The sequence below is a fragment of the Acartia tonsa genome, chromosome 5 (assembly GCF_053477335.1).
Source record: "Acartia tonsa isolate MP-2025a chromosome 5, ASM5347733v1, whole genome shotgun sequence".
NCBI lineage: Eukaryota > Metazoa > Arthropoda > Copepoda > Calanoida > Acartiidae > Acartia > Acartia tonsa.
In genome coordinates, this window is record NC_137264.1 from 12,869,995 (window position 1) to 12,884,829 (window position 14,835).

At 31.7% G+C, this 14,835-nt stretch overlaps 1 protein-coding gene across 1 annotated transcript in view; it reads right to left on the minus strand.

The window, feature by feature from the left end:
• Window positions 1–312: 312 nt before the first annotated feature.
• Window positions 313–14,835, minus strand: part of LOC145318784 (diacylglycerol O-acyltransferase 1-like) — a 40,192-nt gene continuing 25,669 nt past the window's right edge. The window contains exons 17-23 of the mRNA XM_080160343.1: window positions 13,842–13,916; window positions 5,904–5,955; window positions 5,229–5,325; window positions 4,590–4,626; window positions 2,953–3,017; window positions 2,171–2,242; window positions 313–845 (exon numbers count right to left, since the gene is read on the minus strand). Of these exons, the coding sequence (XP_080016469.1) occupies window positions 796–845; window positions 2,171–2,242; window positions 2,953–3,017; window positions 4,590–4,626; window positions 5,229–5,325; window positions 5,904–5,955; window positions 13,842–13,916 (448 nt within the window). The 3' untranslated portion in view covers window positions 313–795. The remainder of the gene's footprint in view (window positions 846–2,170; window positions 2,243–2,952; window positions 3,018–4,589; window positions 4,627–5,228; window positions 5,326–5,903; window positions 5,956–13,841; window positions 13,917–14,835) is intronic.

The window sequence follows — 14,835 nt, forward strand, 5'->3', positions numbered from 1 at the left end:
ATTCATCTTTCAAAACCCATTTCTGATTTATGAAAACATAATTAGATGATTTTTTTAATTTTGGAGTTTTTTCAACATATAAAAAATGTTGAATTATTACCAAGCACGTTCCTAAACTGTTGAGCTTTAATTTAATAGTTGTTGTTATCCTTATTTTTAAAATTATCATTCAAAAAAGTAAGGGATTAATTAAATTTTTTTAATGACTGAAGAAAAGTGAATAATTATTACTTAGATCTTCCAGAAGATATTATTTTCTCTAATAAAGTGAAACATGCAGCGGGCTAAAATACATCCATTTAAAGAAAAACATTTTGCTTATTAAAATTTATTTCTAAAATTTGTAAAATACATACTTACTTATATAATTAAAATTCATAAGACTAAAAACATTTTTAAATAAATCTTAACAATTTCTTTTTAAATTCAGTTGACTAATTCTGTTACTAGGAGGGATGGGATAATGGACTTTAAATTATAAATAACCTAAAGTTTAAGATTGGTGTTCTGTAATTGGTTTGCTTAAAAACTTTGGGTACTTTTATTGAATCTTGACACGGTTTTCAAACTATGCTTATTTTCCTCAGTGAAGCTTTACATAGGTAAATATTTTTTCCATTTCAACTTAATACTGCTATGCTACTTAATATTAACAAAGCTGTACTTGTTTTTATTCATATAATATCTAACAATTATTAAAAATGATTTAATCAGTGGCGAATGGGAGGAGTCAACACTCAACAGTGCCTTCTATTTTTTCAACTCCCTGGTGAATCCCTGTGGACGCCACTGGATTTAATGAATAATTTGTTTTGTAGTGTTGAATGAATATATTTGTCCATACGCCTAAAAATTATTAAATTATCAAATATTTTTTTTCAATTAAAAATCGGACGTTTATATCCAATAACAGCAAAGCTGTTTCAAGCCAAAAAGATAGGAGAAAGAGGAAATAGAAAGAGAGAGATAGAGAGATAGAATGAGAAAGAAAGAAAGATAGATAGATAGAGAGAGAGAGAAAGAGAAAGAAAGAAAATGAGAGAGAAAGAGAAAGAGAGAAAGAGAGAAAGAGAGAGAGAGAAAGAGAGAAAGAGAGAAAGAGAGAGAGAAAGAGAAAGAGAGAGAGAGAGAAATAAACAGAGAGGGAAGGGTAAAGGGAGAGAGAAAGAGAAAAGGAGAGAGAGATAGATAGATAGAGAGAGAAAGATAGAGAGAGAAAGATAGATAGATATTTAAAAATAATGAAAGATAAAGAAAAAGACAAAAAAGGAGAGAGAGCGAACTAGAAAAAAAGGAAAAGATAAAAAAAGACTAAATGAAAGATCAAGAAAAAAGTAAAAAAAAGATAGAGAGAGAGAGATTTAATTATAAAGAGATATAAGAGAGAGACAGAGAAAATGTCTGTCCATAAACAACAGAAAACGTGCATTACAGATTGACAGATATACAGACAGACACCACAACTTTTATAGCATATTTACTTCTAAATAATCTAATTCAAACATTTAAGAAAATATTTTCAAGCATTTTCAGATTAAATGCAGCTTAAAGTCTAATTAACAAATTATTGTACTTTTCAACATTTCTAAAGGTTAAAAAGTAGTTTTTTTATTAAAGGAGTAGTTGCATGAAATGCATTTGAACTTAAATTTAGTGAAGCACATATTTTTTCCTGTTTAATAGTTTAAACTATATTAATAGGGCATATATGTATTTCAAAGAATTACAATTTTCTACAACATAGTTTTAAAGATATCAAGACTGAAATAGGGACTTTTACCTTCACAAATTAGATATTTTTGGACATAACTCAAAAACTTACTGATAAAAGCTTATTTTTTTTATATAAGGCTAACCTATATAGATATCATATTCCACAAAAACATTTAAAGGTTTACTTCTACAAGTACCCCCAACTTCGTGCAACTATCCCTTACATTTTTATAACATAAGAGGAAGTTTGTTTATCTAATAGCTTTGAATTAACCCTGCAGAATCCAAACTTATGTGACTAAACCTAACCTAACCTAGAAATCAAAGTAATTCGGGATGTATAATGGGTGTGTTTACATGTTGCCAATCACGCGACAAGTACATTAATAACAGACCACCAGCTAGTTAAAACTTCTAGAGTAGCTCCGCAACTTTTATTAAAAATATTTGATAATTTCCTGAATAAGATCAGATCCGAAATGTTCAACAACGTAGTCGTGGTAGTACATCATCACTGCTAAGGGTTGACCTGAACAAAGCGTTTGACTCAGTGTTTAACATACAATTGGTTGACAAAGTGTGTTGATAATAAATGTATTGTATAGATATGTAACCAGAAAACTACCTGTATCCCCCTATTAGGGACCTTATTTGTTTGCTAGCAAATTGCTTTCTACTATTTTGTAGAGACTTGGTTGTGTTAATATTCCCGACGCTGTTGATTGATTTTCAAAGACGCAATTGAAAGTCGGCACAGGGTTCTCAGAAAGGGGACATACAGTTGATTAAACCAATAAAAAGTGTAAGAAAAACTATGTCAAAGCAGGTTGTATAAGTGTAAAAACAAAGTTCATCGGCACAGCCTGATGAAAAAAGCACAAATTGTAGTTTTCAGAGGTTTTATGAATTAGGCTTATAGTTTTTAGCAAAGTCAACCGCATATTTTTTCCTGGTTAATTGGTTAAACTACATTTAAATGGCATACATTTGAAAGAATTTCAATTTTCTACCACGTAGTTTTAAAAATATCAAGACTTGAAAATCGTCTTTTTAAATTGCATATATCACAAAAGACGATTTTCAAGTCTTGATATTTTAAAAACTATGTGGTAGAAAATTGAAATTCTTTCAAATATATGCCATATAAATGTAGTCTAACCCATTAACTAGGGAAAAAATGCGGTTCACTAAATTAAGTTCAAATGCATTTTGTGTAACTACCCCTTTTAATAATTTTACCTACAATCAAAGAAATCCAGACACAAATATTTCCCATTCTAGGACCAATATTCTTCTGGACAAATCTACAAAAAAAATTATTTAGAAAACAGGAAATTATGTCCATAAGTAGAATAATCTAATCCTTACATAAATGCAACAGGTTTGTATGTGTGTCTAATGTCTGTACTAATGTCCTGGGAAAGTTAATAACTATTTTAGGGGAGGGTACCACCACATGCCCATAGAAAAACAATAAAAAAATATTTAGCGTAGAAAACATTTTATACCAAAAAAATGGTAAAGTTCATTGGAATCGAATTGTAAAATGACGGAACATTTACTATTAAACGTTTAGAGGACTTCCTGACACGTATAATTAATAGAGTATCTACTCTACAAAGAAAAATCAGAGAGCTGGTTTTTACACTAGTCTCCAAAGTTTTATATTAACGTTTTCTTGTTGGTTGGATTAACAACTTTTAGGATTTAAGTGAATTTTGATTGCATTAAGTTGAGTGTTCAAAAATTTAAACAATTTTAATCTAAAAAAAGGGTAATTTTGTGCATCATCATTGTGGATGTACATTAATTTATCGGCCATTGTCTTATCACTTTAGAACCTGGGAAAAAATACTATAAAATCTCATTTGATAAACATAGATGAATCAAGCTAATTTTACTTTAAAGAAATAAATGTTGTTGAAACATATTTTAAGAGTAAACATTAATAGGAAAATTATTTTTCATCATCATCAAATTCTTTTTTAAATTGGTAAATCATATAAACAATTCTTATCTAGAGTAGCTGCTATAATTTAGTATCTTTAAGTGGTATGTCACAAATATACTTATTTATAAATAAACAAAGATGACAACATCCATAAGTAACCCCGTAGGGTTAGAGAACCAAAACATAGGCCCTGCAGGGGTTTTTGAAATTTAAAGGGGGAGGGGGGGGGGGAGGGTATCAGTCTTTTAAAAGAAGGTCACTTGAAAGCTATTAACATATAATTTTTAACAAAATATAAAATCAGGGGGGTACCCCCCTCCCTCTAGGGGCAAATACAATTGTACTTTCTTTTACATGAAAATGTCATGCTTATTTATCTATTTTTAATTTAGAAAGTTGTTATTTTATTCAAGAGCATTTTAAGTACCTAATTAATATTTATACTGTATCTATTATAAAATGTTTTTCTTTAAGTTTAATAATAGTTATTTCTCGTATCGTATTATAATCGGCTTTCCGCGGATATAGAATGTACAATTATAGGATTAAAACTAGTTTTTTTAGCCCCGAGGTGCCGGAGGCACCGGCTAAAAAAACTGGTTTTAATCTTATGATTGTACATTTCTATATTCGTAGAAAACTGGATATAATACGATGCTAGACATAGTTTTTTCGTATGGATGAGAACCGGTTCCTATCCACCGGATTCGAATGAATACGAGAAAAAAAAAAATGTGATTCAACAGATTTATATACAATACCTGCTATAATTAACTTTTAGATTCTTAAAAGTATATAAGCAAAGGATGACAAAATCCAGAAGTAGCGAAGCACCAAGTACCATGATCGACAGATAAAATAAATTGGATTCTGGATGATCTTTGGTATTATTTTCAATAATTAAGAATCAATGAAAAAAAATGACCTGGTAAATGGAAATAGAGGGGCTTGGATCATCATACCTTAAAACATAGTATTATTAGGATTTAGACAATTAAATAGTTTAAAAATATTTTAATTATTTAGACAGAGAAAGAACATTGCAATTGTAACCAAAAGTTTTGTAATCACGTTCTCTTATTCGTTGTCTCAACAACCATGTTCCAAACTTGAAAACAATAATTTAATTTTGTTGATAATCACTGGAGGTGTATATCAAGTTATCGTTCATTGTCTTATCCCTTGAGATCCCTAAAATTATAATAAAATACACAACAAGTCATTGTATAGAATATAGGAGAGAAGCGGTTACCAAGATCTTAAGGGACAGACAGACATCAAACTTATTTTAAAGTGTTACTTACCCATAAAAGCCCAAATTTTGAAAACTCTCAGTGGAACAGAAATTAAATATTAAAGAGAGGAGGTAGTAAAGCGGTTACCGAGATCTTAAGGGACAGACAGACATCCAACTTCTTTAAAATTGCTTCTTACCCATAAAAGCCCAAATTTTGAAAACTCTAAGGGGAACAGATATTAAATATTAAAGTGAGGAGGTAGTAGAGCGGTTACCGAGATCTTAAGGGACAGACAGACATCCAACTTCTTTAAAATTGCTTCTTACCCATAAAAGCCCAAATTTTGAAAACTCTGAGTGGAACAGAAATCAAATATTCATGGAAGAATGCAGAGGTGAAAAACACAATGAGCATACCAGTTGTCTAATACATAAATGGATGTGTGTTTAAATGATTTATTCTCTTATGGAAAAATCATACATAATAAAATAGTAAACATACAACAAATTTTAATTAAAAGAATCATATCATACATACAAATAAAAAAAACATAATCATTTCAAAGATAAATGGATGTAGAATATACGTGGTATTATGAAAAGGAAAAATTATTGTCAATTTAGGTTGCAATTTCCCCTCGAATTTAATGGTCGAGCGAAAGGAAAGGAAATTTATTTTTTCATTTCACCCATCCTTATAATAAAGTAACAGGATGTTTGTGTGTCTGCACCGAAAGAACTCGCTAAATACTGAACTGATATCGATTCTTTTTTTACAATGTATCTTCCCATAGGTCCTGGGAAGGTTTATAACTACTTTGGGGGGGAGGAGGGGTGTACCACCTCGATCCCAAGAAAATTGCCCCTAGAAAAAATAAACCTCCCAAATCTTTTCTGTATTTTTTATTTTTAAATCAAAATTGAAAGTGGATATTGTCGATTACATAACAACCCCCCCCTTGAGGCCTCTAGGTGCATTCCGCTATGTTAACATTTTTATACCTTTGTACATCCAGCGTGGAGAAGGGGTTTATACAAATGCCTCACACACCATCTAAATATAGAATAAAGTATATATAGAGTTGCTGCACTTAATATATAATGGGGCTATAGCACTTACACATCCAGCAAATTTACAGTTGATGTATTTTTGGCAAAATGTTTTCTTCTTTTTTCTCATGCCATAAATACATCCAACACTGGCAAAAATACATCCAATATTTTTATACATATGTCAAAAATACATCTGACACTGGCATTTACACATCCATACTTTTTCAATTATATGTCATAAATACATCCAACACTGGCAAATGTACAGTTTACTTTATAAGAAAATTTATTGACAATTAATTAGATTTTGTACAGTATGTATAGGTTTTTAATTTTTGCCAAATTTTAGTTACTCTCCCCCTATTTACTTCCCTCTTTCTCAAGATGCTCCCTACAAAACATCAATACTTCTTTCCTTTTCAGTTATAACAACAAAATGAACAACTTCGAGTTATATTGAATTATTGTTCTTAATTAGGTTTAGCTTTAAGCATTTTAAGTTTAAACATATCAAGTTATGCTTTACTACATTATAAGTTCATAATTGAATTCATTTCATTAAATTATAATTCAGTTAAATAACTAAAGATGAAATAACAGATTTCATTGTTTCAATAAATAAAATACAAACATTCGATAAAATAAATCTTAATTAAAATGTAGTAGACATGACTAAGCCTTGTATATTTTCTAGAAAAAATTCTAAAATAGGGTTGTAAGATTTATGTAAGGTAAGGTGTAAGAAAGGGATAAATAGTTTGGAAAACAAAAGTTTCTATTATGTTCAGAGGAATATATAATAAATTAAAATATAACTATGCAGTGTATTTCAAACACAAGGATTGATATTCATTGAATGTACAATTTGCTTTTAAATAATCAGACCTATATAGCTGTTGCTTAAATTTAGTTTAGATTATGAAAGTAATTTAATATTTTTTTTTTTGAAGAATCCATGGCTGATTATTAGATTTACCTTTCATAGTTTATGAATCTTGGACTTTTGGGAAAGATTTGGGTAAAATTATTTTACTTGTCTTATTCCTATATCCCTGCTTATTTAGATTAGATTCAAAATGATGTGCTTTTTGAATGAGCATTAATACACCCTTTCCCCTATTACTCCCCCAAATTTATATAAATTCAAACTATCTTAATTATCTTAATTTAGAAGCTACTCTTTAGTTTACAACTTTATCCATCTTTGTACATATTTTATTTACTGGTTGATTTATAAACTGTTTATTTGTATTTTAAAAAAAGGATATATTATAGTTTAAATCTTTATAATGCGTTTTATTTTAACCTGAGAAATATATTATAACTCAAATAATATACAAGTGTGTAGTTTTCTTATTATGTATATTAAATTTCTATGGATGTATAAATGCCAGTGTTGGATGTATTTATGGCATATAATTGAAAAGTATGGATGTGTAAATGCCAGTGTCGGATGTATTTTTGACATATGTATAAAAATATTGGATGTATTTTTGCCAGTGTTGGATGTATTTATGGCATGAGAATCGATTTTACTGTCATTTATACAGTAAAAATTCAGTTTGTCATAAATACATCCAGTGCACTGTCGAAAACACATCCACTGTAAATTTGCTGGATGTGTAAATGGCAGTCCCCCTATATAATACCAGCAGCGGAGGATGTTGAATCCCAAAACCCATTATTTAAAATTTAGATTAAACAAAAATTTAGGGGCCGATTTCTCTTGAGAGGGTGGTTCTACTTTCCCCCAAAATAGTTATAAACCTTCCCGGGATCTATGAGAAGCTACCCTGTTAGGGAGAACCCGATCGGTTCAGCGGTTAGCGAGATCATTCAGTACAAACAAACAAATAGACAGACATCATTCTACTTTGTATAATGGACTAGCGGCTTTGCCCCTAGCCTCTAAGAGGTTTGATCAAACCAATTTTTCGTATTTTAGATGGGGGGGGGGGATAGTCGACCCCACGGGTACATGGCGTTCCTGCAACTGGCCGAAATACATCTGGATGTATTTTTGTCAAAATGTAAAAAACTTTGCCAAAAATACAGTCATACTTAAAGTAACCGCCATAAATACATCTAACACAGGCATTTATACATCCAAAGTTGTCAATTTTACATCTATTTCTTGCCAATTTTACATCTAAAATTTTTTATGTGTCATAAATACATCCTATACATTTTAATTAATAATAAACAATAGTGAACTGTATAGTAGACATTTATTATCAATACAAGATATCAATACAATACAGCAGGGCTAGGAAAATGCAGCAACCCATTTCTTAAAATATGGTCTTCCTCTCTTGGGACTGTACAAAAATAAAGAATTTAAAAAGATAGTCAGATATTTCTTTAATTCACTGATTAGATTTTACGTAAGTATTATCTATAATTCTTACACTTTTGATAACTATAATTGTAACCATAATACAAGGAATGTACATACTATTTGTTGCACATGAAATATTGTACAAATTATTGATGTTTCTTATATCAGAGTTGTCCTTCTTGATTTTCAAAGATCTAATCAGTGTGTTTTCAGTGCTTGATATGCACTTTATGGGAAAGCATTCTATACCTCACTTTTTCCATCCATCTGTTTTCCTTTCCTTGCTTTTTATTAAATATTTCTTGTTGAAGTGAAGCTATTGTTTAATTAGAAAATCTTAAGAATCTGTTATTTTTACTTTCTTGATATTTTGCTTAATGATTATATTTATCTGTGCTTCGCTACTTCGATGTTGACATCCTTGTTTATTACAATGGATAATTTTACATTATGCTTAAATATTTTCTTTGTTTTTTAAAGATTAAATGTCCCCCTCTCTTACTTCCCTTTTCTTCTGTTTTTTTTTAATTTCAATATTTTTATTTAAAAACATAATTATGCCTATCTTTCTTTGAAATATTATGGGATCCAATATTTTTTATTTAAAATCATCGTCCTGAAATGTACAGAATGTATTTATGACATATAAAAAAGTTTAGATGTGAAATTGGCAAGAAATAGATGTATAATTGACAATTTTGGATGTTTAAATGCCTGTGTTAGATGTATATTTGTCAGCATACCTACGATATATAGCAAATTACTGTCGAATTTACATCCAGACAAACAATTTTGACAAAAATACATCCACTGTATTTCTGCCAGTTGCAGGAACGGCAACGTCCCGACCCCACTATTTTAATTTTAGTTTTAAAAGGAATTTTTTTTGGGGGGGGGTATTTTTATTTTTTGGGGGGTTGGGGGTGTCCCACCCCCCCCCCCCCCAAGAAAATAGTTATAAACCTTCCAGGGACCTATGAGAAGCTACCCTGTAAAGGAGAACCCGATCGGTTCAGCGGTTAGCGAGATCCTTCGCTACAAACAAACAGACATAAAAACAGATAGACATCGTTCTACTTTGTATTATACTAGCGGCTTCGCCCCTAGCCTCTAGGGGCTTTGCCCCAAGAGGTTTGATCAACCTAATTTTTCGTATTTTAGATTTAAAAAGAAAAAGCAAAAAAAAATTTTTTTTTTTGGGGGGGGGGTATTTTTCTTTTTTTGGGGGGTTGGGGGTGTCCCACCCCCCAAGAAAATAGCTTAAAACCATCACAGGACCAGTAGGTATATTCCCTGAAGAGTAGAGCCCAATCGGTTCAGTGGTTACTGAGATCTTAAGCTTCAGACGGACAGACAGACGGACAGACAGACAGACGGACAGACAGACGGACAGACATCGTTCTACTTTGTATTATAGATATATAAAAAAAATATTTCCAGTATGGCTTGGAAACCTTTTATCATCCGCTGGATAAGAACTAGTTTTGTTAGCCATACTGAAAAATCATGTATAGAATCTATTTCAGACAATTTTCCACGAAAATTAAAATAAAAATCATAAAAAAATACCAGTTTTGTCAAACCTGGCCCTTGACCCCTCGGGGCTAACAAAACTGTTATAAATGTTAAAATTTTTCATTTTAATAACCACGGAAAGCTATCTTTAATACGATACGATAAATAATTATTTTAGTGTATCCTTATAATATAGTAAAAGGATGTTTGTTTGTTTGTACCAAAGAATCACTCTAACCGCTGAACCGATCGGGTTCTCCTTAACAGGGTAGCTTCTCATAGGTCCCGGGAAGGTTTATAAGGAAGGTCCATAAAAGCGAAGCTCTGAAACGGTAGTACAAACGGACAGTAATACTTGTAGAGTGTCAGAACTGAATAATAATTTATAAAAGTCGAACAAAATGTAAGTAAATTTGTTGAAAAACTGCTTAAATACAGGATAATGTTTCAGGACATACTAACAATTTTAGGACTTGACTATAGAGATGCTTCGCTTATAATATTGTACAATGTTGTCCTAGGAATCAGTATGACAAAAATCAGTTCAATCGGACTATTATATTACATAGAAATTTATAGTTAAAAAGTTAAAATCAACATGCTTAAAATGGACATACGGACATTATGGTAACGATTATAGAGTTGCTACGCTAACTAAATCGTACCTAACTACTACAGGAATCACCATGCAAAATTTGAAATCGATAGGACAATTCTAACATGCCTAAATTAACGAAAAAAGCTATCCGTTTCGGACGGACGTAAGGACGGATGGACCAAACCTAATTATAGAAAAGCTTCGCTTTTAAAAAATTTGGGAACACTTAAGACCTCTCAGATTACCATTTTCAAGTAATTATAGAAAGATTAGATTAAAACGAATATTAACAATAGTAGAATGTCAGAACTGAATAAACATAATAGAACTGTAGAAGTCTAAACAAGATTGTAGGTAAATTTATTGCAAAAATGATAAAAAGCAGAAATAACACAGTCAAAAGGCTTAATTTTATATTTTAGGACTTAATTATGAAATGCTTCGCTTATAACATTGTACTTTGTTGTCCTAGTAACGTTGCTACAAAAGACCAACTCTACAAAAGACCAACACCTACAAAAGACCAACTCTATATAAGACCAACACCTACAAAAGACCAACATTTAAAAAATCGTAATGCTAGAAGGTCATGGCCGCAGTGCTCGGCCCCCTGGCCTGCCTAGACTTAACCTAACCTAACCTATGTATGAAAGTTTAATGTACAGTAACGTATTTATAGTTTAAAATTTCGTGGATTTTACAAAAAAAACGGTTGGTTGATTTTTTCAAATTTTTAATATTTGTTTTTACAATATTTAGGTAAGGTTAGGTTAGGTTATAGGCAAGGGGTCCGAGTGCCCGCGGCTAGGCAGGCCAGTGGGCCGAGCGCTGCAGCCATGTATTGATTATGTATTACTTAATTAATATATTTGATGTTTATATAATATATAGGTGTTGGTCTTATGTAGGTGTTTGTCTTTTGTAGGTGTTGGTCTTTTGTAGAGTTGGTCTTTTCTAGTCGTTGTCTTTTTGTAGAGTTAGTCTTTTGTAGGTGTTGTTCTTTTGTAGAGTTGGTCTTTTGTAGAGTTAGTCTTTTGTAGTCGTTGGTTTTTTGTAGAGTTAGTCTTTTGTAGGAGTTGGTCTTTTGTAGCAACGCCGTCCTAGTAATCAGTATTCGACAAGAAATATTGGTAAAGGACGAACATGCAACAATCATAGAAAAGCTTCACTTTTGGATAGAATTATAATCCATTTAGGGCTGGTTTCAATATCCGGCCGGATACCGGAAATAGAAACTATCCGGATACCGGATATAAGGATGACTTATAACGCCGGATATCCGGTTATCCGGCCAAATATCCGGTAATTTGCCAGATATCGAACATTGACCAGATATCCGTCCAGATCCCAGATATCCGGAATTAGAAATCAGCCGGATATCCGGTATTCAGATATCCGATATCCCGGCTATCCGGTATTCAGATATCCGGATATCCGGTCCAACCTTAATTATAATCCATATAAGTGAAGCTTAACCAATGAGACAAAGATTAACGTGTGTAACATTATACCCAGGAATGTAAATTAAACTGGTCTTGTAATGTTTTATAAATTGTACTTTTTTGTTTAAAAACTTTTGGGACTTTTAATAAATCATGCTTTTCACCAATCTTTAGGGTAATTTTGTTTATAATCGGAGTTATCGTCCATTGTCTTATACCTTAAGATCCGTGAGTATGCCAATCTGCACAGGAATCTTTGTACAAGGATTGAAATAAGAGTAGAAAAACTCCTATATGAATAAATCTCAGGAACAAAAAGAGACTCTGATTACATTGGTAAACAAATTTTTCTTCTTCCGAACTAGTGCAGTGGTGTCCAAACCTTTAAACCAATAATTTAAATCTTAAAAAAGGTAATTATCTCATTCCTTAAAATAACTGATAAGTATGCTCCATTGACAGCCGGACAAACAGACGATGAAATGCTTCGCTTATTAAAATAAGAATACGTTGTTTATTTTAAGTGGATAATTATATATAATCGTTAAATTAAAAAAAAATTCTTACGTCTCCTAAATTGTGTAATGGAAAATTATATTTTTCATTTTCTCCAAAATATTTTAGTTTTTAAAAATCAATAATTTATTTAAACTTTCCCTCCGTCTGACCTCACTTGGTGATTCCTGTAAAAATTAGGTACTATTTAGAAAGCGTAGCAACTCTATAATCGGTACCAGAAAGTCTGTAAGTCCATCTAATACATGCTGATTTTTAACCTTCTGTATGGAATAATCATATTATATATCTAATTTTTGGAACAATTCTTAGGAAAACAAAGTACAATATATTAAGTCCTAAAAATGTAAGAGCAGAATCATGTATCTGAGCAATTTTGCAGAAAATTATTTACAATACTGTAAGATCAATATTATGCTTATTAAATTTTTACACCCTTTAAGTCCTAAAAACTTAAGAACAGAATTAAATATGTTTCTGGAGCAATTTTGCAGAAAATTATTTACAATACTGTAAGATCAATATTATGCTTATTAAATTTTAACACCCTTCAATTGTTCATGTTCGTTTGTTCTACAGTTGGAATTCAAAGCTTCTCTTTTACGGCTGTTATCATCCTTGTTTATTGTACGTGGATAATAATAATCTGTTAATTATTATTAAAAGTACTATTGTGTAATGGAAACTTTATTTTTTTATTTTCTCCAAAATATCTTAGTATTGATCAATAATTTATCTAAACTTTCCCACTGCCTGACCTCACTTGGTGAATCCTGTAAAAATTAGGTACTTTTTAGAAAGGGTAACAACTTTATAATCGGTACCAGAAAATGTATAAGTCCATTTAAAACATGTTGATTTTAAATTAATTTAATACTTATGTATGATTATCATCCTTTTTATATGGTTTATGGAAAAAGATTCCTTGAACAACAAAGTACAATGTTGTAAGTGATATAAGCATCTATATCACTAATCCGGGGGGAAAGTGACCCTCAACTTAAATTTTAAATAGAAAAAATGGAGGGAGAGATAGAGGGTAAGCTTTCTTATGAGATAGATATAAACCCTCCTAGAATCTATGAAAAGCAACATTGTAAAGAAGAACCATATCAGCCCAAAATCCTTCGGTACAGAGATACAGACAGACACACACATATAAAACAACCTGTTACTTTTTACCGGATTTATACCGGATTTGTATCGAATTAATAACGGATTTATACTGGATTTTTACCGGATTATTACCAAAATGATGCTGGATTAATACAGGATTTATACCGGATTAATACCAGATTAATACCAGATTGATATTGGATTGATACCGGATTCTTAACGAATTAATATTGGATTGATAACGGATTTATACCTGATTAATAACGGATATATGCCGGATTTTAACCGGATTAATAACGGATTGATACCGGATTGATAACGGATTACTACCGGATTAATAATGGATTGATTCCGGATGATACCTGTGAACTGGAAGGTTCCAAGTGCTCCAGAATTTGGCCGTGTTCACCGCATTCCACCAATCATGGTAAAAATCCCTAAAAAAAAGGGGGGGGAGGGGGATGTGCCACTTTTTGAAACTAAAACTAAAAGTCAAAGGAACTCAACTAAAAAAAAAGAGTTACAGGTCTGAGATTTTGCATGGCAGTTGCTTTATAGGGTTACAATATGGAACAGTGAAGAAACGGCGGCGCAACCGCCGAAAACCGCCGAGAAATTGCAAAAAAAAAATTCGGCGGGAAACGGCGGTTTTCAGCGGTTGCGCCGCCGTTTCTTCACAGTTCCATATTGTACCCCTATAAAGCAACTGCCATGCAAAATCTCAGACCTGTAACTCTTTTTTTAGTTGAGTTCCTTTGTTGACTTTTAGTTTTAGTTTCAAAAAGTGGCACTTCCGCCTCCCCCCCTTTGTATTAGAATTTGTACTCTTTGATTAACTTTGTCTGTCAGTCAGTCCTATTTAACATAGACTGTTGATTTCTTTTATGAGGTATACATCTTACTAAATCTTACTAAAGAGCATCCTGTATATAACTTACATGGTCCGTCAGTCTGTCATAATATATTTTTTTAAGTTTCATCATAGCGTATTAATATATAATGATATACAACATACTTGGCACGTGAAATTTGTAAATTTAGCTTCCTAATGTGATCTCATTTATTGGCCAGTTCGTTTACCAAGTAGAAGGGAAGGGGATGGTATAAAGGGGATGGTTGGGGGTATCGTTATTTTAGCCAGCTGCGAGAATCACTGGTGAAACATCCAAGTAATAATATATCAAGGGGGGGGTTTTAATGCAACCATCTCGTAATCAGTGAGCAAATGGCACTTAGAATTCGAATTTCCATCTGAAATTTTGCATGAGTAACCCTTGGTAGGTCTATTTTCCCTAAATCGAACAAAAAGTTGAAAAAGTAACGGCTAACGGCTGGTGGCTCAGCCGTTTTCCCATT